Here is a 26,751-nt window from a genome sequence, read left to right on the forward strand (position 1 = left end):
AACCCTAAACCTTAAACCCTAAACCCTAAACCCTAAACCCTAAACCCTAAACCCTAAACCCTAAACCCTAAACCCTAAAACCCTAAAACCCTAAACCCTAAACCCTAAACCCTAAAACCCTAAACCCTAAACCCTAAACCCTAAACCCTAAACCCTAAAACCCTAAAACCCTAAACCCTAAACCCTAAAACCCTAAAACCCTAAAACCCTAAACCCTAAACCCTAAACCCTAAAACCCTAAACCCTAAACCCTAAACCCTAAACCCTAAACCCTAAACCCTAAACCCTAAACCCTAAACCCTAAACCCTAAACCCTAAACCCTAAACCCTAAACCCTAAACCCTAAACCCTAAAACCCTAAACCCTAAATCCTAAACCCTAAAACCCTAAGGTTTTACTTGGAAAACACAAAAGGGTTCCAGGTGGTATTGAACACATCAGATGCCTAAGTCCGGTTAATGCATGTACATTGTTTTAAATCTCTGGAGAAAATGATTTAAAAGTTACATCAAGTGTGTGCTTGGACTACATATATATAGAGTGAGAGTTTAATGGATATGGCTTACTTGACGGATTGGTTCCTTCTAATCCGAGTTTTATTGCGGATTATTAGCACTTTTAATATGCTACCGTGTAGACGGAATTAATATCTTGTGTTTGCAATATGAGCCTGTATCTCGCCACGAATAACTCGCAGAACCTTTTTGGTACCTCATTAGTTCGTTATTAATGATGACCAAGTCTTGGGCACATCTGTTACGATCTTGGCTCTTTGATAAGTGGGCTTGTGATTCTGGGTTCATGGACTATTAACACTTTTATGTAGGGATGCTGATATAGAATTATGTTAATTAATTTATTAATTAACATAATTCCTAATATTAATTTATTAGGAATTATCAATATATTAATTATATTGGTGGTGGAAGTCGTGGCGGAAGCGGTGTCATTGTATGAATTAATTTATTAATATAGAATTATCAATACAGAACATGGAGTTCCCATTTGCGCATCACGCTCACGCCCATTTGCGCCGTGCAGTCGATAAGAAACGTACCAGATCAGATCATGGAGTTCCCATTTGCGCATCACGCTCACACCCAGCACCACCTACGGAGGGATGGTGATGAAGCTGGCGATGAACAAATAAAGCAGAATTACCCACCTCCCGGAACAACCGTTTCGCCTGCCTTTGGCTACCCACCACCACCACGACCTCCACCACAATCTTATTTCGGAGAAGATGAACCACCGCCTCACCTCACTCACACCTACCACAGCTCCCACGGGCCACCACCCCCACCCCCTTCCCAAGGCTTTAGTGGTTACTCTGCTTTTCCTTCAGAATCGCACCCTCCACCTCCACTTCCTGCTTATTCCACCACTTACGTGGACCATGTCGGTCACAACTATCGTCCACACTTCCCCTCCTTCCTTCCCCATCAAACCCATCAGCCTCCTACCTCTGACCTCTCCAATAAACGCGCTTTCAAGGTCTTCTCCAAGGCCGACCCCAATTACTCTCTCGCCATCCGAGATGGCCATGTCATTCTTGCTCCATCTAATCCATCCGATGATTTCCAGGTTTGTCTCACTCTTTACTTGATCTTTCTCTGTTTACTTCATTGTAATTGAACGGTAATATGTAATTTGTTTTGATCCGGCTGTTTTACTACTATGTTGATCTCTAATTCTTCTTTTCTCTGTTTTTTGTTTAATCTATGCCAATTTTGATCGGTTTCAGCACTGGTACAAAGATGAGAAGTACAGCACAAGAGTGAAGGATGAAGATGGGTTTCCCTGCTTTGCTTTGGTTAACAAAGCCACTGGTCAGGCCATCAAGCACTCCACTGGAGCCACTCATCCTGTAAGATATAGTTCTGTTATAGTTACAACACTTGTGATCCTAGTTCTTTTGCTGACATATTTGGGTTCTGCCTCCTCAAATCCTATTCATTTCACAGACTTCGTCTACCTCAATTTGGAACTAATGAAATGTCAATGTTGGCTACAAAGACTAGTAAAACCAATGCAACGCCTTTTATGATCCTAAAGAAAACTGCAGATGCTGAGTATTAAGAAAACTGCACCTCCCGTTTCTTGTGTTCAAAATCGATTTTTGGGAAGTTTTTGGGATAAATTGATAAAGTGATTTTATTTGGACCTGAAAATTCAGGGCTATATTGTCTTATGTAGGCCAATTTGGTATGTTTCAATGCTGTTTCTTCTTCAGATGCTGACAGCTTATTGGTTCTCTCCGCCTAAGGATTTGCCTACTCTCTCACAATTGCAGATACTATGCTTCCAGGATACAGTTCGATATCTTCTAGTCTCTATGTCTGATATATCCATTCTTCTCAGTTATTGTGATTGACAACTGTTGAAAGTAGTTGTTTAAGTCTCACATTTGTTTTTATATTATATATACTTCTATGGATTCTGTTCATGATCATACAAAAATTTTAATCGCATTTGGTGTCAACAGGTTTTTGGTTGCTTTCAATTTGTGTACTTATATACGGAATGGATATTAGCCCTTTTTCATCTTTTATGCTTCCAATCATCACACAGGTTCTAGATGCTGCTTATAGTAAAATCCCCTTTGACAGTTGATTCAAAGGGTTTATTTTTGAACCAGAAAAGAAGGGGGCTCTCATCCCAAACCACCCACACACTCCCATGTATGTATAATTGTCAATTGACAAGCGTGGTTTCTGCTCTGTGTTTTGGCCGCTTGGAAAAACCATATGAGAGAAATGCAGAAACAAGCTTAGACCTAATGCCCCTGTCTATCCCATCCCAAATTAGATAGTTTACATGTATTCTCTTGATCTGGCATGCTCATGCACTTGCTTTATAGGGGCTCACATATGAACCCTATTCATAAATTTTCGCTCAAATTAATTCGGTACAGATGAAAAAAAGTAATTGAATCTTGTAACTTTGATTTGGTATGAATGACAAAAATTAATTGGTGATTCAAGCTTATAATATTGCATTTGGCACAGATGGGACCCTGTATAATAACAGGACATCTGCCTTGCCATATGAGGACATAGACAATTAAGGTAATGAGGAAAGGAGATCCTCTATTTCTATATTTGTTCATTTTAGCAAAAGTAGGCATTAAGTAGGTTGCTCGTCTACTTTTATTAACTAAGAGTAGGCTGCTGGTCCACGCATTCAATTCAGGAAAGATCAGAGGGTACAAGGGGTTGTCCTGAGGTTACTCATTTACCGTATGCTGATCATCTAGTGATCTTTTTTAATGATTCTAAGAGCTCTTGTGAGGGCCCTTTTGGAGGTGTTTTCCATGTATGAATTACTCTTAGGGTAACTTATTAATTGCTAAGTGTTCTGTATTTTTTTTCCCTCTAGACTTCTGCATCTAGAAAGAACATAGTTCTTGCTGAACATGGTCCGTTAAGGATAGAAAGTTGCATATAATTTCCATCATAGCTCCAAGATTTAAAATTCTCCAAACCAAACACTCTGGTGTGCTTCTAGCACTTACTAAAAGTCCTCTCCTAAGTATTGACTTGAGTCTATAGCTTTCTTGGCCTGTAGGATTGTTCTCAACATCATTTGGGACATTTAAAACATTAAAAAAAAGTGAGTCGAATACTCAATAAATAAATAAATCGTGCAGTAAACATGTTATTAACATTTTACTATTGAAGAACATCATAAAATCAGGTTACAGACATTTTACATTCCAAACATTGTTTTCATTTCATTCATTAAGTGCGCAATGACATTTATGCCCTGTGTTAGGGTTAGTAATCCAAGGAGCCTGACTCCCTCTCGCTGCAGTATGAGCATGGGTCATAGTTTAGATACGGTCATCACTCAATAAATATTGGTTCTAATTCGACTGCAGGTGCAGCTGATACCTTATAATGCTGATGTTCTTGACGAGTCCATCCTATGGACTGAGAGCAAGGACTTGGGCAATGGTTTCCGAGCTATAAGAATGGTTAATAACGTTCATCTTAATGTGGATGCTTTTCATGGTGATAAGAAATCTGGAGGTGTGCACAATGGCACTACTATAGTGTTGTGGCAATGGAACAAAGGGGATAACCAGCATTGGAAGATCATGCCCTATTGTAAGTTTTTCGCTTAAAATGTGAGGAAATTATATCCATTCCTGTTGTGTTTTCTTCCTTCTTGTGAAGCTTGTCTGGTTTCTCATATCTTTATTGAATCCGTATGAAGTCAAGTTACTCTAATAACAAGAGGCCTGCCCCATAAGTTGAATGGAATGGGCTTTTCGCTTCATGTGTCTCACTGGCTAAGAAATCTTTATTCTCTTGTTCGTTCTTTCTTTTTTTCCCTGATGTTTTTTCTTTGACACCAAATGCAGGATTTATGTCCAGTGATGTTGCCAATTTAATGCTGTATTGTATTTGACAAAAATGAGATGAGATTCTACTTGTTGTGCTTGTAAGTGTGCTTGTGTTGCAATGATCATTATATGTGAAAATCTGTCTGTAATAAGTTTCAATTACAACTGCGGTTACTTTGTATTCGTAAGCTATATTTGATATCATGATATCCTATCAGGCTGTACTTCTGAGCCGAGGGTTTGTAAATTTCCATTTCCATTTCCAATGTCTGATTTGATGAAGTAAGAAAACAGAAATTGATTGTAAACCGAATTGATTTGTTGTGTGTATGGATAGATGGATTTGGTGTGGAGGATTTCCTCTATACTGAATTACGGAGGTACTCTCACCAAGCACTCGAGGAGTCTATCCTCCCGAGTCTCGAGATGGTTTCCTCCCAAGTAGACTTCTCGACTAGACGAAAGGTCCTACCCTTGGGACTTCAGTGCATCCGACTGCTATGGTCAATATTGACAAAGAATATGAGCCACCATCTCTAACAAATCTTATAGTTTCAAGGCAAATTTTTAACGATGGTAACCCCTTTTTCTGGGAAACAATCAAACCCTAATTAAATAACTTGAAAGATTTCTGGTTGTTAGAACCATTCCTTCTCCAGCAGGTGGATTGGCGAATGCCACTGAAGTCAAACCGTAAGACTCTTCATGCAGCTGAGTAAGATAATAGGAGAATTTGTGTTGTAGTTGTGATTAGGAATTGTGTTTGTATTTAGGATTTGATCTAGCTTAGCTGCCTGGAAGCTCTATCCCCTCGTACTATAGTTTGAATTAGAGGCTTGCCTGTCTGTGCTATCTCCCCCTCAATTATGCTCCCTGCAGCACTAGTCTCACAGCTATATTTGTGTGACTAACAACAAAGTATCTTCATGCATCAACGGTTCATGTGCAATGCCAGAAACGATTCAAACATCTGTGAAAACATAATTTCCAACAAGTCTAAGGGTACTATATCTAAAGGGGACGTAAGGATTAAAGACGATATATAAGACCAAGTTTTCTCCAATGAAAAGCACTTAAAAAAAGAAGAAAAAAAAACTCAGATTAGAAATCTTTTCTAGTCGAAGCTAACTTAGGTGGCATGTGTTTCCTGAGAAAGTTCCATCTCTGTCTCAGCCAACTGTCTCAACCCATATAACACTGTTCGGGCGTATGCCGCTAATTCTATTTCTGCGTGTCTACTATTTGCAATAACAGCCAGCCGCGTCCACTCGGTTCTACCGTTAATTTATTAAGAAGAATATTAACTTAAGACTATGATTGCCAATGATCCATGTGTAATGAGTTGCTGATTCTCCTGGCTGTATAATACGAGTCAGGTTGAGTGGCATCGCCGTCCTCGGATCGGATCGATGGCTCGGTTTCTTGTATATTGAGGTACGTATATGCTCCGACACGTGACGTATAAATGGTCATAAGGTTGGTGAGCCAACTCCGTGATGACATATATGATATCGGGATCGCTAGAGAGATCGAGGGCCTAACATGAGGTGTGGTAATCCGTCAGAAATCGTCAGCAAATGGGATGTGCCTTTGTGGCTTTGGCGTTTGCTTTGCAGTTTCGTTCTGCAAAAGTCAACATTTTAGAGAGAGAGAGAGAGAGAGAGAGATAATTGCGGGGGGCTGATCAAGCTCAGAACTCCTTCTCAAGGCTTCTATTCCCATTGCTGATAAGTAATGACCTGTTATTGCTATGGTGGTGGCCCACGTACGCGTTAATCTTGAACATTTCAATTATTATTCAATCTATTGTTTCATTATCTAATTATATTACCCAGCGAGATTCATTCCGTATCTCACGTCCTACTCTTTTTGTTTTTTATCGTCGAAAGAATAGAAAAATAGTTTAAAAAATATATGATGGCAAATGATGAGGTGGGGCCAGATACTTGGCCACAGAGATGCGAGCGCGTAAGCTTATTCTGAGCACTCGGCCTTGTGAAGGGGCTTCAGTTTACGCAATCGTTGTCCAGCTCATCTCGCGCGTCGGAAGCAGCCAACTGAAATGTCAAACACTTCGGTATTGAATTGCCAAGCCTCAAATTTAAAATGCAATTTCATATCAATCATTAATTTAAAGAGTTTTTTTTATGAAGGATAGAATTTAAAATTACAGCGCCTTAGCTGTAAACAAAGGGCTACAACGTTTATATATTTTGGTTGAACCCAGCTATTCTCGATTTTTTTAATAACCATATAAAAAATTGATTTCTTAAACTAATTCGGGGTTCGTCAATTATACAGGAAATAAAAGAATTAAAAAGAGGAAGCGGTGTTGGAACCGTTTCGTAAGTTGCAGCGCATGTTGTATCAAATTCAATAGCCAATGAAACCTTTGTCCCTAAGCCGGCCCTTGATAACAGTCGTCCATAATTTTAAGCTTTCTTTCCTCTTTTTTTTTTTTTTTTTTTGTTTCCCTTCCCTTTGAGATCTTTAGCCACTTGACCTTCCAAATGGACTCTTTATGCTACGCCGCTAGAATTCAATGGAACAACTAATGGCTTATTTAGTCAGGAAGGACCGAAAGGCCACTGTCATAGCTGTTTTCCGCCTAATGCCGTTCAACTAAATTTATTTTAGATTTTCATCGAAATTTCATGGAAGCTGCTAACGTAGCCTCAAAAATAGTTCTTCTCGGTCTCGTCCCTTGCATTCTCGTGTAGCTAAAAGAAAGGAATAAAATTACCCGATGACAATGACAAACCCCTTTTTCTAATCCACTATTATATGTGATGAGAATGCATATATTTGATAGCATCTTGCAATGAATTAATAACTCCAACTTTTTTGTATTTTCATGTTGCAGTACAGCAGTTTTTTCTCGAACGATGAATTAAAATGCTCCCTGATGAATTAAAATGCTCCCTTTCTTTTTTTCCCTAAATAAAACTGATTTATCTATCATCGGTAAAAAATAAATATAGAAGGCTAAAACAATTGTCAAGGTTTAGTAAGCATGCTAGCCAGCTATCTCGTTTTACAAAAAAAGAAAATACAATGCTAGAGGGTCGAGAATGGTTCCCGCATTGTACTGATAATGTAAAATATATTTTTTAAAATTTTTTTCTTTTAAATATCTTTAAGAATTTTTTTAAAAAAATAAAATAACACAAATTCACTCATAATCTTTTTCTTAATTATTAAGTAAAAAAATAGAGTATGAATCAAAACGGTCACCATTCTAATTTCTCGATCACCTATTATTTTCTAAAAGAAAAAAGAAAGGTACTTTCCTTTTTCTTCATCTTTTGACTTTTTAGTGGCGATGGGCCGATGGCCCCTAGATTCGTTCTAATGGGTACCCCTTCCCTCTTTGCATTTGTCGGGGGATCAGGCATCTTACTTTTCAAAGTCTCGAGCTGCGTGTAATGCAATACAAATGTCCTATTTTTTTTCACAATCTTCAGTAGAGAGACGGTAAAATCGTGCATGACGAAGTTATGAGTTCTTATTGTTAATGCGTAGTCTTTTTATGATGTTAAAGAGGGTAAAATTTGATCGCCAAGTACATGAGACGTGAATGTTAAAAAAGAGATGAAAGTACCTGTTGGATATGAAAATTGTAGAAATTATGTATTACAATATTACGATGAAATTGCAGATGTATGAAAAATCTTAAAAGAAAATTACCACCTTTTAAAAGAATGTCCATATTTTACTCAGCCAAGCCAACGATCAGCATCTAATTAAGAAACTTTTCTAGGCTTTGAACAGTGATGTTCTAAAAGATATTGTTTATATACAGACACGACAGATACAATGAAATTCTCTGAAGTTAGGTTTAAGGTAGCGGATAAAGTTATTATTTTTATGTGAACGGGTCCTGGAAACATGGGTCCCTGCTACGCACATAGAAAGCTCCCATTTTACCATTTTTTTTTTCTTTTTTTCCTTTCTCGTTTCTCTTCAAACAAACAGATAGAATTATTTTATTTTTGCGAGTGAGATAAAATACGTTAAAATTAAAATTAGAAGTTGAATAAAATAATATTATAATATTTTTTTACTATTATTTTGTTTTTGATATTTTAAAAAATTAAATACTTTATTTTATTTTATATAAAAATTTAAAAAAATTATAATAATTAGATAAAATAAATTACGAAGAATTGAAAAAATAAACGAGGCTAAGGACAGGTTTGGAGGGTGAGATGAGAATTTTGTGTTTTGTTTTAGTGTTTAAAATATTATGTTTTAGTATTATTATTGTATTGGAATTTGAAAAAGTTGAATTGAGATTTGAAAAAGTTGAATTGTTTATTATATTTTGTATGGAGATTTGAAAAAGGTATAATGATGAGATGAGATGAGATGAGAATTTTGTATCTCATCCCACCCCCCAAACCTGCCCTAAGAAACCACCAACATAGGACACTCGAATAAAATATACAAACAAACAAAACGATTGAGCCCTCGACAAGGCTCCTAGGCAGTGTCTTACGGTCCACGGATCTTAAGAATATGGACTGTTGAAGAAGCTCCTCTATTTAAGCTTGCCCATTTCTCTTTGCTCTACTTTTTTTAATTGCTCTCTTTCAATTCTCCTTCTCAATTAGAAATTATATATATAAATATATATATATCTTCTACTTCTTTGATCTCCTCGGTCTTCATATTTGCTGTTTGTATTCTTTCATTAATTTTTATCAGCCTTTGTTCCGTACATGCTGGTTTGTAATATTTAGGCCTGTGATATATTCATATTTTGAGGTGGTTGAGAATACCGGGATTGGTTTGTACCATTTCAATACTACAGAAATCAATTAGCATATTTATGGAAGAGGTAATAGTGGTAAACAAAGGAGAGGACCTCATCGATTTGCCTCCGGGATTTCGATTTCACCCCACGGATGAGGAGATCATAACTCATTATCTTACAGGGAAGGTGATGAATAGCAACTTCGGTGCAAGTGCTATCGGAGAAGCTGATTTGAATAAGTGCGAACCCTGGGATTTACCAAGTAAGTTTTTTTTTTCTTTATCTATTTATGGTTTATTTATATATATCTGCCTCTTTCATAATTTGTAAAAGCACGTCCACACGGTTGCTTGTCAATTTTGTTTTTGGATTATCTAATCAGTCCTGACATATATCATGCAGAAAAAGCGAAGATGGGAGAGAAAGAATGGTACTTCTTCTGCCAGAGAGATAGGAAGTATCCAACAGGCATGCGAACAAATCGAGCAACGGAATCTGGATATTGGAAGGCCACTGGAAAGGATAAAGAGGTATACAAATTAGGGAAAGGTTGCCTTGTTGGAATGAAGAAGACCCTTGTGTTCTATAGAGGGAGGGCTCCAAAAGGAGAGAAGACCAACTGGATCATGCATGAGTACAGACTGGAAGGCAAATCGGCATACCACCCCAAGGTTGCAAAGGTAAGGTGTTTATGCCTTACAATATATTCTTCTCTTTTTCAATGTTTCTTTTATTTTTGCAACTGAACAGATTTTATTGTAAGTACTTTTTCATCTTCATCTCTTCGACTAGGTGTCCTATGTGTTAGTTGAGGCTTTTTTCAAGCGGCCCCTTGTATTAACTTTTGCTTCTTACTGGATAAACTGTGAGGAATCTAAACTCGGAGAATTTGGTGCCACTTTCATTGCAGGATGAATGGGTTGTATGCAGAGTTTTCCACAAGAACACGGGGATAAAAAAGGCCTCGGTAACAGATGCCCTGATAAGGATGAACTCTTTTGGAGATGATCTCCTGGATTGTTCTTCACTCCCGCCCCTCATGGATATTCCCCCATTTTCCAACACCGAAAGGCATGGTGACAACAACTTCGAGGGAACCCCCTCATACTTCTCAATGAGGGAGAACCAACTTCTGCAGCTAAAGCACCTTGACCAGAACATCTTCCAGCTTCCAACCTCCAAATACACCCCCGTCACTACTTACCAAGCTAGTTTCAGTCACCCAACAGTTAAAGCCGTTTTATATCCACAAATTTCTGCGGGACCAAATCCTCCTTTCTCCTTTCAGGCAAATCCAAATCCTGGCTATTTGCTTCGAGGGAAGACTATTTCAATCCCAAGCGTCACTGACAGGGCCTATGGCTATGCAATCACTGGACAGGGCATTTTAAGAGCAATCGAAGCCAACGTTAATGGAAAATCTGACGTAGAGAGGTTGTGCAAGGTGGAGCAATTCTCATCTAATCAGTCCTTGGTCAGCCTCTCACAGGACACGGGACTTAGCACTGACATGAACACCGAGATTTCATCTGTCGTCTCAAAGCAAGATGTAGGGAGCAACAAATCTTACGAAGACCTCGAGGGTTCAGCAGTCGGCCCCGTTGCAGATTTGGAGTGCTTGTGGGATTACTGAACAAAGAAATTTTAGGTTGGCAGAGATAATTGCAAAAATTAATTAGTTAATAAGATTTATGAAACCTCACGGGTACGTATTGTAAAGTATTTTTTTTAATTTTTATTGTCAGGTAGAATATACAACGCCTGCTTGCTTGTGGAATTCTTAGGATGGCATTGTTTCCAATCAGTCACTTTATAGGTATATTTGGTCAGAAAAAATGTTCCTGAACATAAACATATACTCCATAGATTCATGATATTAAAACCTTTTGGGATTGCCTTTTTATTGATCGAAGGTACCAATTAAAGATTTTATGAACACAAATATGCGCTTGTATTCTTTCCTTGTAGGAATTGTTGATTCAAGGTTTGTACGTTACATACATGGATTTTGCTAGGGACACCCTGCAGCTGTCTTTCGTTCTTTTAAATTTTTAGTACTCTTTGGTATGGTAATTTATTTTTATTTTTTTTAAGGAAAAGTGTATCATTCATTTATTAGAAAATTTTATATCCATGATCAGATACATTTTGATATGTCTTCATATCAAACATAATATCATAAATCAAAATAATGCATTTAGAGCTCTACTAGTACACTATTTCATTTTGTAACTAATCTGGTCTTCATCATTGTTGATATTATTTACAGACAAACGTCCAAGAAACAACATTATTTGCCTAAACATGAACTTAACATCACCCTTCATAGAAAGAGAGGACTCAACCTCTACAGAAAAACGTCCGAGAGAAAAACTCTTTTTATTTTAATTAACAATAAGGAAATCAAAAATGAAAACAGTACCATAAATGCAAAATAGGACAGATTATAGTTTGGACCAACTCTGGCATACTTCAGAATTTATGACGGCCCGTAAAGGCAACACACTTGTCTCTTTTCAGTCACAAAGATCAGATCTAAAAGGTTTGATAGTGGCGAGTCTGGTGATCTGGCACGTGTGTCGAAAATAGCTGTCGAAAGGAGTGTCATGTGAGGATCACGCACAGATGTGGGAGGCAAGTGAGAACCACGCGCGGTGATTTTCGCAAATTTATCACTTTCTTCCGAACGATTTTCGACATGTAAATCTACTTGTACCTCACGTGTCTCTCAACAGTTGCCAGAAAGTTATAAATCTGTCTTTTTTTTACCTTGAAAAAAGTAAAATAAAACTAAGTAAAAAAAACATTGATAGACAATGTGGGTGAATAGAAGAATGAGAGGAAGGAGAAGGAAGTCAAGACCTCCTCCCCTTTTGACAAAAAACAGATCTGGAGTCTTAAATTTTTTATAAGTGAGAGAGAAGGAGGCGCCTCAATGAGATAGTGTACTACGTTGTAATTAATTCTCTATTAGAATAATGAAATATAGAAGAGATGCTAATCAACTTCTAATTAATCAATCATTTACTATATATATGCTAAGCTAATAAAGAAATTAAGGTGTATTTTGCCGATTTTATGGATAATTGTACTTGAAGAACTACATTTTATTGTGCACATGCAATTTCCTTTATAATGTCAATATATATTACAAATCTCTGTACGTATTTGTTAGCTGCGCTCTTCCCATGGCGAAGACCCTATTGTTTTTTAATAAATCAATGTACGTATCAAGATGCATGCCAATATTAAATCTTATTTGGTTTTTATACGTCCACACATGAGACGACCCTCCTAATTTGGCATAAAATATTTACATAAGCATTAAATGTACAGGCCGGTTAATTGTTTTACTTTTTACTAATGGGAGCATGGGCATCAGTTACAGAGCATTCTCATTTGTTTTAATAGATGTGATAAGATGAGATTAAAATTAAAAAATTAAATAAAATATTATTAAAATATATTTTTTTAATATTCTTTTTATTTTAAAATTTAAAAAAATTAAATTGTTTATTTTATTTTATATTAAAATTTAATAAAATTATAATAATTAGATAAGACAAGATGAAATGAGTCAAAAAATTTCTTGAAAACAAACTAGTCCGCTAATTAAGACCAATATGATTGACATATTAATAACATGTTAATCAATTTCTTGAATCTCGTGATCTCTTTAAGAAAAATAAATTTTTATGATTTCTTTTTGTTTTCTTTTGTTCAAGAAATTCTTTCATAGACTCACAAGTCATCACAGTACCTGTATAAGAGCCCCAACAAATTTCAGTTTTTCTAACTTCAATAATCCAAAGCTTCCAAGTATCAGTATACCGTTGAAATTGCATATAAATGGGTTAGGAAAAAAAAAAAAAAAGAGGAAATCTTTCAACCAATGACTCCTATCAACCCCAAATATTGGAGACCAATACGAAAAAGACACGTAGCCGAGCGCACATCTACTCCCCCTCCACCTCTCTCTTTCTGCTCTCTCACTGGATCAGACTCCTATCTCTCATGAAATCGCAGTCACTGCCATCGATCTCTCGATCTCTCTCTACCTTCTCTGCTCTCGATCTCTCTCGCCCTCTCTGCTCTCGATCTCTCGATGCCCTCTCTGGATCCACCACGCCTCTCTGCCCTTTCTTTTCTTTTCTTTTCTTTTTTTTTTTGAATTTTCTGCTACTATCCGTTCACTCTGCAAAGGGTAGGGACCAATGTTTTAAATACCATACCGGAAGCAATACCGATCAAGGCACTAGAACGAAATATTTCGATACCGATACCATTTCGTGTACCGTTTCGGGATAGTCGATATATGAATAAATTATATATATATAAATATATATATATAATTATATTTCAAAATAATAGTCTATATATGAATAAGTTATATATAAATATATATATATAAATACATATATATATATAAGTTATAAATAGCCTAATCTAAATTGGGGGTCAAAAAATAAGATTGTAGCTTGAAAAAATGAAAAAAAAAAATTGGAAGGCCGAAATATCGGCCTGTATGACCGGTACCGGTAGATACGGCCGGTATTTGGGCCGGTACGAAATGTATGGATACATGTACCCATCCCGACAGCCAATATGAAAAATTTCGACCATATTGACCGGTACGGTACGAAATTTAAAACAATGGTATGGACTTATCAAAATGAATCAGGGCTCATTTTACAAATAAAAATGAAATGCATTTCTGTGGAAACAGAAAGAAAGCGACTCTCCCGCTATTGGATTTAGTTTAGACCTGTAAAAATGGTATGAACAATCATTTTTTTTTCTTTTCAAGATTTCAAAACCCGATCCGAATTGGCAGCTACAACTAAAGCCCTTTGATACTTTGGAAATCAATGTTAGAGAATCGTGCCGAGCATTAGAGCTCTTGCCGCAAAGAAAGCCACCACACTTACGGTGAATCTTTCCTTCCTATACCAATCCAGAAATCATTACTTGCCTTATTTTTGTTACCACTTTCTTGCTTGATAATTTCTGTTCAATTTTGGCCACAGGTTGTTGTAAAATGTACGCCCTTTACGGAGAGAGAACGGGGTCGCAACATTGTCCGAGTAATTGACAATAAGGCTTGAACTGGTCTCGGTGGCCTTCGAAGTAGAGAGAGAGAGAGGGAATGAGGGAGAGAGGCGTCGAAGTAGAGAGAGAGAGGCCTTTCTGAATTGGGGAGAACGAAGGAGAAAAAGAGCTGCTTACCCGTATGCGTCCCCACCGTAACATGTTTTCAAAGGCTTATGTGTCACAACCGTATTGGTCTCCAACAAACTCAACTTACAGGTGACTACCCAAAGCGTTTCTCAAAAAAAAAAAAATGTATATAAATTATTTCTATCCCTTCAATATTATTCGGAAACAACTTAATTATTTGTTTTGTAAAAAAAATACTTATCTTATTTATAAATGAATCACATCTACGGATCTACCATCCTGTCCAAATGTGCCCCACAGAATCTTATACTTTTTCTCCTTTTTTAAATGTTATTACCCATTTGTAACTCTACGTTAAATTACTATAGGACTAATTAACAAACGGCCTTTAATCTTCAGAATCCCATGTATTAAAAAAAATTGATGTACTGTAAGCGTGCGGTAACCTCCTTAGTTAAGATGAAACAATTAATTAGATGATGAGCCACGTGAAAGGTTAATTTTTTTTCCCCCTGAATTAAACAATCGATCAATCCCTGAGTCGATGCTGTAGATTCCTCCCTGAATTCACGGAAGAATTCTTGGCAGGCATAATTAATCGAGTAGATAGAAAAGAATTATAACTATTGCAATCATATATAGAGTCATGAATACCTACACTTAATGGGAGAGAGACACAACACAGAATTAGTGAAAGAATTGATAGATTTTTAGCAAATGTGGTTTGGTCTAATATGTTCCCAACAGCAATAGTTAAGCATGGGGTAGCTACCCATCCTGAGCATATACCAATATTAATGTTGCAATTAAATGAAGATGGGTTTTCAAAATTTCAAGAGGGGGAAACAGGCCATTTAGATTTGAGATAATGTGGGTTGAGAATAATGAATGTGAGAATGTGATTTCTGACTCTTGGAAGTTTGATTCAGGGGTAGATGATATGCAAGGGATTATGGGAAAAGACACTAGATGCAGTGAGAAGTTGAAGGTATGGAATAAAAATACTTTGGGAAAGTTCACTTGAATATCAAGAAGGCAAGATTTAAACTACAACAGCTCCATAATAAAGACTCAAGTCTAGAATGTGGAATTGCAACATTGGTTGGAGTGGAATTGCAGCATTGGTTGGAGAATGAAGAAATCATGTGGAGACAAAGATCTAAAGCTTTATGGCTTAAGGAAGGGGATCTCAATACCAAATGTTTTCATAGAAAAGCATCCAAAAGAAGAAGAAGAATTTATTATGGGAGCAAAAGATAAGGATAGGTTTTGGCAAGTAAAGGAGGCAAGGGATCAGATTATCTTGGATTACTTCCATGGCTTGTTCACCGCCCCTGATCAAAGAGGAAATTTGGATTTTCTAGATGGATTATAAGGTAGAGTGTCAGATGCAATGAACTAGGACTTGGCTTAAAGTTTTATAGAAGAAAAGTTGGAGTAGCTCTTCAGCAAATGAACCCAACATCTCAAGTGTATACTTCCTCATATTATCTCTACATCTCAAAGCTCTTTTGTTCTTGGTCATCTTATTACAAACAATGTACTTGTAGCTTATGAACTTATCCATTTTTTTAGGAAGAAAAGGGTAGGTAGAGAGGGTTTTATATCCCTTAAACTTGATATGAGTAAAACATATGATAGAGTTAATTGGTCTTTTCTTGAATCCCCCATGCTTAAAATGGGCTTTAATAGAAAATGGGTTGAGCTGAAATATCCCCAAACTTAAGTTTTGCTCGCCCTTGAGTAAAGAAAAAAAGAAAAACAATTAAAACAAGTATTGGTTTGATTCATAAAAATTGTTGCCTCAAGGATTGCCTAAAATTTATAATTGAAAGGAATCATTCAAGATCAATCAAGTCACATTCATGCATACCTATCATTCTCACTTCATCATTAGCTCCCCGGATAGTTTTATGCAAACAAGTAAATAAATAATGGATCTCTAAAAACTCCACAGACTTACTTTTCAAATCACTCTCCACTAATGTAGAACAGAAACTATCACCAGGGATCAATAGTTCTTTATTAAGCTTGTAATGTAAGGATAGGGTGAGGGCTACAAAGAAAAGATAAGAAGCAAGAGAACTTAAGTTTGAACACTTAACAGAACAAAAAAAAAAAAAAAACATTTTCACTTCTAACACAAACATCTCTTCTCAATCTTGTGAATCTCTCAACATACCTCTCTTTATTGTACTTTCAACATCTCTCAAGCCATCAAACACAATTAAATTCAAAATATGTGCAGCACATCTAACATGCAAACAATCACCACCCAAGATTTTCTTATTTACCTCTCTAAGATAGGTCTTAAGATATCCTAATGCAACACCATTAGACGAGATATTATCAACTGTAACTGTCGAAACTCATGCCAACCCCACTCCTTTATTGTGGTCTATGATCGAAAATTAGACAAAACTTCACAATCTTCTTATGTAGTGCCCAATTACAATCAAAGAAATGATCAATTAAATACATATAATTAAAATTTTAGACGGATGTCCAAGTATTGGTAGTAAGGCTTACAACTTGACCCGTCAATTGGCCCCTCAAGAAATCCTTCTCCTTTCGGTAATATTTTTTAATATTCTTTACCATAGTGTAGCGAGATCGAATATCAAACCTAAGTTCCAAACAGCTGGAATATTCTTGAAACCATCTCCCCTCCATAAACTAAAAAAGTAGCTCGTCCATGATAACCATACGAGCTAACTTTTTTTTATACTCATCAGGGTCATACTTAGTATACTCATTCAATGTAGAACCCCCACTACTCTCATCTGGCATTTTTTTAAGTTCAATCTCTAGTCTAGATTAACTCTTTTCTTGTAAGGATCTCAATATTGGACTCTTCTTGCATTTTTCTTCTAAGTACACCTTTAACTGTGATGTACCATATTTCCTATAGTGATATCCATAGAGTTTACCACAGTGGTTACACTTTGTTTGGGGGTTATTGGAGTCATCACCCTCTAGTTTGATAAAGTGAGACCAAACTATGGTTGTAAAAGATGTCAAATTGTTCATCTAGTACAAGCTGGGGTGGTAAGGTACCACTGGATGCATTTTGTCGTTGCAATCTATGAGCATGTCTAAGAGTGTCAATTACGGATGATAACTACAAAAGGAAGTTCTGGAGATGCCCATATTGGACTCTTGGTTATCAACAAGGGGGTGGAGACAGGTGTTGTACATTTTTTGATTGGGTAGATGATAATTTTTTCTCCATGTGAGGAGATGTCGCTGGCCAGATACGAGATAGACTCTGGATTTGGAATCGTAAGTTGAAGATTGAGAAGTTAGAATTGGAGGCTAACTTGGTGATGGAGAGGGAGCGCAGGGAGCATATCCAAGCACTGTTATATAAGGAGAAGGAAAAATCTAAGGACTTAAGCAAGAAATACAATAACTACATATGACGTGATATCACTGTAATTGTTCTGGTTGTTGCCTTTATCTATATGAAAATGTCCCATGATGGTGATGAAGGTCGCAAGAACTTGATGATAGCGTCGGATTGGTTAATGTATTTTTCTGGATGTGTATAGAATGTGGTTGTTGTTTTGAACTTGATTGTTCTATTGGACATTACTTGTTGTGGTGACTTTGGTTGTTGTATGTAATTTAGATTTGTATTGAATTTGGAGGCAAAAGTAGGTTGTTCCCTATCCAAAAAGGCTTAGTACATTAATGTCAAATGGTGGTAATAATGATTAATAATAATGTCACCATACATATCAAAATCCCTCAATTCAAATATCACCATACCACCATAAAATAAAAAAAGCATAACTATTGGACCATTACAAAAAGAGCATAACTATTGGACCGTTGCAACAAAAGTAGTATTAGTTCCTTTCCTAATACCTAATGTAGTCTATTTTCATTTTTTGTGTACAATAGTAGTCAATATTGCCAGTTTGGTCTCTTCTGTTTCCCCTTTTGATTTTAGTTCATCCTCTCCACATGTGAAGATGACTCTGCACCCTTTCCTTTATGCACTGATGCATTAGCCTTGGCAAGAGGTACTTGGGTGTTGGGTGGCAATTCACAAATTCTAAATTGCACCCAACCCCTTCCAGGATTGCCCCAAGAACACAATTTTTATTGTGCTGGATTGTTTGTATCAACGTCTAAGTCCACCAACACAGGTGGTCGTGTACTAGTCTATGAGTGGTGGCCTCAAGTCTTGTAGACCGCCTCCTGTGTGCTCGTTTGGCGATAAACTTTGGCACACGATCCACATTAGCGTGCAGTTGATTAGTTTGGATTGTTGGACTTGTTTGGCCTGTTGCCTGCGAAGGCTCTGATAGGGAAGTCTGCACTGTTGGACTTGTTAGGCCTGCTTCCTGCGAAGGCGACGATAGTGGAGTGTGCTAGTTTGCCTAGATTAGGTTGTTGGTTGTGATGGCTCTGACAGTAGAGGTTCTGAAATGATCTAGTATCACATTTAAATGTAAATGAAAGAAATCAACATTCTAAACATATATGTAAATTAATACTGTATAGTAAATAAGGAAGACTTAGCCACTAACCAGTTCATCTGGAAATGAATAGCTCGAAATTCTGCTGCAGAAGTAAAGGAAGGCGTGCACATATTCCTTGAGGTCTTGGTCAGAATACACAATACATGTGCATGTATGAGGGCATAGAATATCTGTCATGTCCCATCTCAAACATGAGTATGTCCTCTTGTCGAAATCAACCACATATTGCCTACCAGCATTGATACCCTTAAACTGACCACCTCCTGCATAAGTTGGAGTACAATATATGGACAGGTCATGCACAAGTTCAAGCTTCTCAACCATCCGATGTGTTATTCTGTTCTCCCATTTACCAATTCCTTCCATTTTTAACTGATACTGCCTCATCAGTTTCTTTTGTATAGTCTTCACCATAGTCACAATTGGCTTATCCCGTGCTTGCAGAACATACGCATTGAAACATTCACTGAGATTATTCACTACTAGGTCAGACTTACAAGATATGTTAAACCATGCTCTAGACCATTATGATGGGTCTATGACCTTCAGATAGTCATATGTAAGCTCACTGAGGGGTTTCAGTTCCTCCATAGCTCTCTCAAAGTCCCTCTTGATGTATGTTGTGGCTGCCCGCCAAAATGTTTCCTTCAGTGCCACACCAATGTGGCCAGCATCTTGAAAATTGCCATATAAAATTATAAATGCCTCACACAATATGATTGTGATTGTAAGGCATCAATTCCTCCATTAATGGCTTTAAACCCTACAAGAAATATTAGATGAGTGGCTCATCTAATAGGTTGACTTAATTGAATATATTGAAAGTCGCACAAAATTACCTTTTGTTTGCCACTGATAAATGTCCACCCACCTTCAGGTTGCTGTCCAAGATCGGATATAAATGTCTCAATAAACAGTCCCCAACTATCCTTAAACTCTGCCTCCACAATGGTCATGGCAATGGAGTAAATGTTTTCATTTGCATCCCTACTAACAGCACATAGCAGCTGCCCCTTAAATGGATCTTTTAGGAAACAACTATCCAAACTAATCAGTGGTCTACAACCAGCCTTAAAACCCTCTCTACTGGCTACCAAACCTACATATATCCTTTGAAAAGTATGAGGTAACTCGGGAGCTATTCGTTCCACCTTAATTAATAAACAACTACTTTGGTTCCTTTGTTTCAAGGTCTCACAATAGTCTCATACTTTGGCATATTGTTCCCTATGGCTGCCAAATATCTTAAATTGAGCCTTCGCTCGAGCATGATACAACTTCATTTTACAAGCTTCCACTCCCAACTTTCTCTTAATCTCATCAGTAAGTGCATGAATAGGCATATTAGGTTGGCTCATAAATAGTGGCATTAGCTTATCTGCAATCTAGGATAATGTGACAATGGAGTTCTTATAACTCATGCTACACTCATGTCTTGGATTCATAGACTTTAATTAGAAAGTATGTTGCCCTCTAATCCAAGACCCATAAACTCGATAAATACATTTAGGGATTTTAAGGATAATAGTAACCCTATCCCCTTCATTTTTTGCAAATTTTATAGACTTATCAATATTTAGGTTCAACATCCTTACTATCTCTCTAAACTGTGCTGTAGATCCAAACTTCATTCCAACAGAGATTTTTTTATTCTCCAAGTCAACATGTTGAAACTCAAGGTAGTTAAAATCAAGATGTCCTTCGTCGCCACTATCAACGAGAGATTGAAGGACATCACTTGGTGCCATATCAGGTAAGTTACCTGCTAATTGTCAAATCAAGCATTGTTTAACAGCTTTAGAGAAATTAACACTAAAATAATAAACCAGAAAATATAGAAGTATTTTATACCATTGTCATCCTCATTTGGCCACCTTGGAAATGGATCACTAATTAGACCACTTATGTCTTAGCCTATTCCAGGTGGCAGATGACTCCCTTCATCCTCCTCATCCTTAACATCTGAGGGAGATTGTGGCTCTTTATCATCAAGTGCCACTTCACCATCAACACCAGTGAACAGTGGTTGCAGACCTCGACGTTGGCCTTGATGTTTTCACTGTGTTGACATCAATGTCATACAACTTATCCTCTCTACTCAACACTACTTTCCAAAATAGATCATTAAGTCCAAGGCGGCGTGCTTCTGCTTCCTCCTCATCGTCACTCACATCCTCCTCGATGTGATGATCATCCAAATCAGACTGGTGCACTGTAGTTCTTGAATAAGACACAAGATACAAATTAATTACTTGTTGACCCTCATACGCAGCCACCATAGACAACACATCATGGTCAGATGTAAGCAAGTGATGACCATTGTGCATCCCCAAGCCAGGCTGTCTATAATAGACTAGGTCACCTGGAATGTAATCATACTTGGTCACAATCATCTGTATCTCAATCCAGCATAGCTCATCCTCATCATAAGGCTCATGATACAAATCAGTCTTACCCCAACATATTCCTCATTGTGCTGCCTATCAATTACCCCACCATGATGGACTTTAAAAAGCAACTTTTTCATAGCCATCCTATAAAATATTGTCAATTAGATTAGTGTTGAACCACAAATTCAATTAAAAGTATTCAAACCAAGCACCAAACATAAAGTAAACAAAGGGATCTATTGGACCAAACAGATAAATTTATCCTTTTTCCTATGCAAGGGACCACCTTTGTCACAACCCGATAACAGAAAACAACAGCATACAATAACACCTCGGATAGTTGTTCTCAAACTGGGACCACTAAACTCCATTCAACCACACATCTAGCATACAACATTGGACCTACCCACGTGCAACATTGGACACAAACATCCTCAAAACCACAACATTAGACACAAACATCCTCAAAACCACAACATTGGACATAGACATCCTCAAAACTGAAACATTGGACACAGACATCCTCACAGCGGAAACATTTGCCATGCAAAATTCACGTATAACGAATTGAACACAAATATTGAATATACGCACAGATGGAACAATAAATAAGCCCGCAAAGAAGACCGAGAGAAATTCAAGATTGACTCGCTTCTGTGACACCCACTGCGCGAAGAAGATAGAGAGAAATTCGATGAAGACCACCCAAAACATTTGAAACCACTCAGATTGGTGCGTTTACCATGAAAACCCAATTCTCCAAGAATTTGGGGTCGATGAAGTCATGAGTCTGGTCTGGTCTGGTCTGGAGAGAAAAAAAAAAAGTTAGGGTTTTCGAATTTCTCCTTCACTTTGGTCTAGATGAAGTCAAGGGTGATTTTGTCTTTGCAGTAGTAGTTAGGCACGTGAGAAGCAGGTGTTCAAAATTTCCGTTACATTTCACTTTGTTGGTAGACGTAAGGGGGATTGATGTGAACACTTGTGGATTTTTCCAGAATCATGTGGATTTTTACACCTTTTACACCCTATATTGGGAACACTTGTATGTGAGAAGTTGACCATTTTTCAGAATTCTGTGGATTTTTATGTAGTTTTTGTTTGCAGCACGATGAAGATTTACCGGAAATGAATATTTTATATCTAAAGTATAATTTGGCCATCAATTTGGGCTGGCCAAGTTTGGCTAGTGACTTTGGTGTTGGTTAAAAACATTGTAGATTTATTGAGTTTGGTATTTTATGTTTTGGCCGAAAGATAAATTTCGGCCGGTACGCGTTTCAGCAGCTGGGTTGATGGCATTTTTGTAATTTTTGCAAACTCTTAGGGGCAAGTTTGGACTTTCACCACAAAATGAAAACCTAACATTTTGGCCTTCAGATTCAGACTCTCAAAAGTGAAATATACTTTCATTTTCGGCGCCCAACAATCAACATTACCCTTCCTGTTTCGGGCCTTCGTAGTTCGGCTTCAAGTTCACAACCTCATGCAGCTGCAGCACCCGAGTCCCAGACGGCCAGCAGTCCGCCGCCGTCCATCTTGTCGCACCCGACCACCACTCAAGGCCTCATCTCGGTATTTTATTTTTACTATTTTTTTCGTTTATATTTATAACTTAATTTAATTATTTTTTTGTTACTTTTTTTATAAACAAATCATAATTGTATTTTAATAGATGTTTTAGATTATATTGTTATAGTGTTTGTTTGTATTTTTATAGATATTTTAGATTATATTTTTATAGATGTTTGTTTGTATTTTTATAGATGTTTTAGATTATATTTTTATAAATGTTTTAGATTATATTGTTATAGATGTTTGTTTTTATTATTATAGATGTTTTAGATTATATTTGTATAGATGTTTGTTTGTATTTTTATAGATGTTTTAGATTATATTTTTATAGATATTTTAGATTATATTGGTATAGATGTTTGTTTTTATTCTTATAGATGTTTTAGATTATATTTTTATAGATGTTTGTTTGTATTTTTATAGATGTTTTAGATTTTATTCTTATAGATGTTTTAGATTATATTTTTATAAATATTTGTTTGTATTTTTATAGATGTTTTAGATTATATTGTTATAGATGTTTGTTTTTATTCTTATAGATGTTTTAGATTATTTTTTATAGATGTTTGTTTGTATTTTTATAGATGTTTTAGATTTTATTCTTATAGATATTTTAGATTATATTTTTATAGATGTTTGTTTGTATTTTTATAGATGTTTTAGATTATATTGTTATAGATGTTTGTTTTTATTCTTATAAATGTTTTAGATTATATTTTTATATATATTTGTTTGTATTTTTATAGATGTTTTAGATTATATTTTTATAAATGTTTTAGATTATATTGTTATAGATGTTTGTTTTTATTCTTATAAATGTTTTAGATTATATTGCATAAGTAGTTTAGATTTGATGAGTTTCTTCTTAATGGCTTACTTATAAGTGTTAATTTTTTATACTTTAATAGTTAAAAATGTATAGTTGTCAATCAATCAGTGGTATGACTTCAACTCCAATACTTGCTCCTGTAAGATCAGAAGATCCAGCATGAGCCCATGCACGTGCTGTGTTAGGGGCAAGAAATAATACTGAATGTTTATATTGTAATAAAGTAATTAGAGGTGGCGGGATCACTCGGTTGAAGCATCATCTAACTGGAATTCCAGGCAATGTAGAAGCATGTAAAAAGGTGTATGAAGATGTAAAATGGCAAATGAAAGAGTTGCTTAATGAAATGAAAAAAAGCAAAGAGAAGAGAAGGAGAATAAGGTCAGAGATTGGAGGCGATATAGATTTAACATCTGATGATATTGATGATCGTAATAGTATGGAGGGACAGTCTCAGCTTTCAAAATGTAAGGGGAAGTCGAAAGAATCTGGAACTGGAGAGTCAGTGGAGGGATTGAGTAGATTTTTTGCTCCAAGAACAACTCATTAGGCCCAACCTTCAATTAAGAATTCTATGTGTTCAAATGAGATGATTGTAAAAGCAAATATGGCTGTAGCACGCTGGTGGTATGATGCTAATCTACCTTTCAATGCTGCTCAATCTAAGTCTTATCAACCAGCTATCGATGCCATGACTGCCATCGGGCCAGGATTCAAGGGCCCATCTTTTATGAGTTGAGAGGAAATTTGTTAAAGATGGCTATGGATGAGGTTCAAGATTATTTGCAACAAATTAAGAAGATTTGGAATGAAACCGGTTGTTCACTAATGGTAGATAGTTGGACAAACCAAAAGCAACAATCAATAATCAACTTTCTTGTTTATTGTCCGAAATATACAATGTTTTTGAAGTCTGTTGATACATCTGGCCTTAGAAAAGATGCTGAAACATTGTTTAATATCTTTGATGAGGTTGTTCAAGAAATTGGAGCTGAGAATCTTGTGCAGTTCATAACAGACAATTATGCAAGTTATAAAGCTGCAGGAAAAAAGTTACAACAGAAGTATGGCTCTTTCTACTAGTCCCCATGTGCAGCTCATTGCATAGACTTAATGTTGGAGAATTTTTCTGATCCAAGATATTTTCCACTTATTGATGATACCATAAAAAAGGCAAAAAGATAACAAAGTTCATCTATAACCATGGCTGGGTTTTGGCATTGATGAGAAAAGATTTTACCAAAGGTCATGATTTGTGTCGTCCTGCAGTTATAAGGTTTGCGACAAATTTTTTAAGTATCCAATATTTGCTCTTGTTTAAAAAAGAACTCAGAGAAATGTTTACTTGTGATAAATGGTTTGCATCAAGTCATTCTAAGAGCAGCATAGGGAAGGAGATAGCTGAGATCGTTTTAGAAGATAAAGAGTTTTGGGTTCAATATCAATTTATTGCTAAAGTTAGTGAACCTTTGTTTCGTGTTCTATGACTTATTAACGGGGATGAGAAGCCTACAATGGGATACTTGTATGATGCAATGGAAAGAGCCAAAGAGAACATAAAAGCAAGAAGCAATAACAAAGTCAGTTTATTCAGTCCATTCACAAGGATCATTGATTCTAGATGGGATAGGCAGCTTCACAGTCCATTACATGCAGCGGGTTGTTTTCTTAATCCTGAAATTTACTATAGTCCCAATTTTAAAAATAAAAATGATGTTATAAGAGGCTTCAACAGCTGTGTTATGAAAATGGAACTTGATCCCGATAATCAAGACAAGATCATTGCAGAACTTGACTTGTATAAGAATGCAGTAGGTGAGTTTGGACATTCTTTAGCAATCCACCAGCGTGATAAGATTAATTCAGGTATTATCATTTATCAATATCATTTGTTAAATAGTGTGACCTTGTATTTTAAATTTTATCTTATTTTATTTTTACTTGTATTTAATTAATAATTAATAATTGCATTATTGTTATAGTTGCATGGTGGACCCAATTTGGTTGCGAGGTGCCAACGCTTCAAAGGTTTGTTGTTCGAGTACTAAGTCAATGTTGTAGTGCAACTGGATGTGAGAGAAACTGGAGCAATTTTGATTTTATTCATTCGAAGAAGAGAAATAGATTAGTGCATAAACGTTTGAATGACTTAGTATTTGTTCGTTATAACTTGAAGTTGAGAGAGAGGTAAATTTTTTTAATACTAATGTTTCCACTGTTGAAAAATATATAACATTTTCACTTATATTTGATTTTATTTTGACAGGAGCATAAAAAAGGGAAGAGATGCTTTAGATCCAATCAATATTGAAAACATTGATTTGATGGAAGAATGGGTAGGTGAAGAATCTGAGCTTCTTGATGGAGAAGATTTGGATTGGGCAAGTATTGATGAGCCATTGGCCTCACTAAATGAGGAAGACAATGATAATGTTGGTGTTGATGTTGATGACGGTGATGACATTGATGAAAATATTTTGATTAACATGTCGAATCTTGATCCTTATTGTCTTTTTGATGAGGATGAGTATCTTTGATGACATAGTGAAGTTAATGATTTTATCATGATAATATTGGTGTTTATAACTTTATGTTAGTTGTAACTTAAAACTTAAGACTTGTATGGAGAATATTGAGTTTGACTTATTTTGTTTTTATTTTGGAATACAGTTAATGCTTGTATATATATAATTTATTCAGGTTTAAATTATTCTAAAACGGTATACAAAACGGTACTGGTATGGTACGGTACCGGTATCGGTACCGAAACGGTATCGTGACCGAAATATTATTCCGGAACGGTACACAAAATGATACCGGTATCAAAATATTTCGTTCTAGTACCTTGACCGATACGGCTTCCGGTACGATATTCAAAACTTTGGTTACTATACCTCAAAATCATCCAAACTCTATGATGCCTAATCCACTACAGACCCATTTTAATTGATAGCATTTTAAGGACTTCACTGGCAAGCTAATGTCAATGCTTATTCCACCCACATATACATCTATGGTAAAGGATGCTACACAACATTCCATTTCAGGGTTTACGCCTACTGGTGAACAATTGCCCCAAGCTTGGAATAGATAGTCGACTATCCTTTTCCTTCTCAACTTGAGTACAAATTCCATTTCACTTGTTGAAAGTTCCCCTTGTTTCTTTTATACAACTTTGATATATAATT

General features: G+C 36.3%; 2 protein-coding genes across 4 annotated transcripts; both read left to right on the forward strand.

Moving 5' to 3' along the window:
* Positions 1-992: 992 nt before the first annotated feature.
* Positions 993-4,656, forward strand: LOC109000403 (ricin B-like lectin R40G3). The gene is made up of 4 exons (XM_018977262.2): positions 993-1,584; positions 1,745-1,867; positions 3,881-4,109; positions 4,367-4,656. Coding segments are annotated over exons 1-4 (870 nt in total). The 5' UTR covers positions 993-1,068; the 3' UTR covers positions 4,369-4,656.
* A 4,347-nt stretch (positions 4,657-9,003) lies between these two features.
* On the forward strand, positions 9,004-10,876 carry LOC109000404 (NAC domain-containing protein 87-like). Of its 3 annotated transcripts, XM_018977264.2 has the most exons (4): positions 9,004-9,366; positions 9,507-9,784; positions 10,015-10,752; positions 10,850-10,876. In XM_018977264.2, the coding sequence occupies exons 1-3, from the start codon at positions 9,180-9,182 to the stop codon at positions 10,735-10,737; spliced, it is 1,188 nt and encodes a 395-aa protein (XP_018832809.1). In that variant the 5' UTR covers positions 9,004-9,179; the 3' UTR covers positions 10,738-10,752; positions 10,850-10,876. The 3 variants fall into 3 exon arrangements, with proteins under 3 accessions (XP_018832809.1, XP_035544067.1, XP_035544068.1); XM_035688174.1 differs by having other exon boundaries at positions 9,507-9,775; positions 10,015-10,876; XM_035688175.1 differs by having other exon boundaries at positions 9,295-9,370; positions 10,015-10,876.
* The last annotated feature ends 15,875 nt before the right edge of the window (positions 10,877-26,751 follow it).

This window comes from Juglans regia, chromosome 3 (genome assembly GCF_001411555.2).
Source record: "Juglans regia cultivar Chandler chromosome 3, Walnut 2.0, whole genome shotgun sequence".
In the NCBI taxonomy this organism is placed as follows: Eukaryota; Viridiplantae; Streptophyta; class Magnoliopsida; order Fagales; family Juglandaceae; genus Juglans; species Juglans regia.

What these genes read in the sequence shown, in the direction of transcription:
- LOC109000404 (XM_018977264.2), top strand. Translation starts at nt 9,180, where the DNA reads ATGGAAGAGGTAATAGTGGTAAACAAAGGAGAGGACCTCATCGATTTG. An exon ending in CGAACCCTGGGATTTACCAA is followed by an intron (nt 9,367 to 9,506) that starts GTAAGTTTTTTT and finishes TATATCATGCAG; the next exon opens with AAAAAGCGAAGATGGGAGAG. An exon ending in ACCACCCCAAGGTTGCAAAG is followed by an intron (nt 9,785 to 10,014) that starts GTAAGGTGTTTA and finishes CTTTCATTGCAG; the next exon opens with GATGAATGGGTTGTATGCAG.
- LOC109000403 (XM_018977262.2), top strand. Translation starts at nt 1,069, where the DNA reads ATGGAGTTCCCATTTGCGCATCACGCTCACACCCAGCACCACCTACGG. An exon ending in ATCCATCCGATGATTTCCAG is followed by an intron (nt 1,585 to 1,744) that starts GTTTGTCTCACT and finishes GATCGGTTTCAG; the next exon opens with CACTGGTACAAAGATGAGAA. An exon ending in CCACTGGAGCCACTCATCCT is followed by an intron (nt 1,868 to 3,880) that starts GTAAGATATAGT and finishes ATTCGACTGCAG; the next exon opens with GTGCAGCTGATACCTTATAA.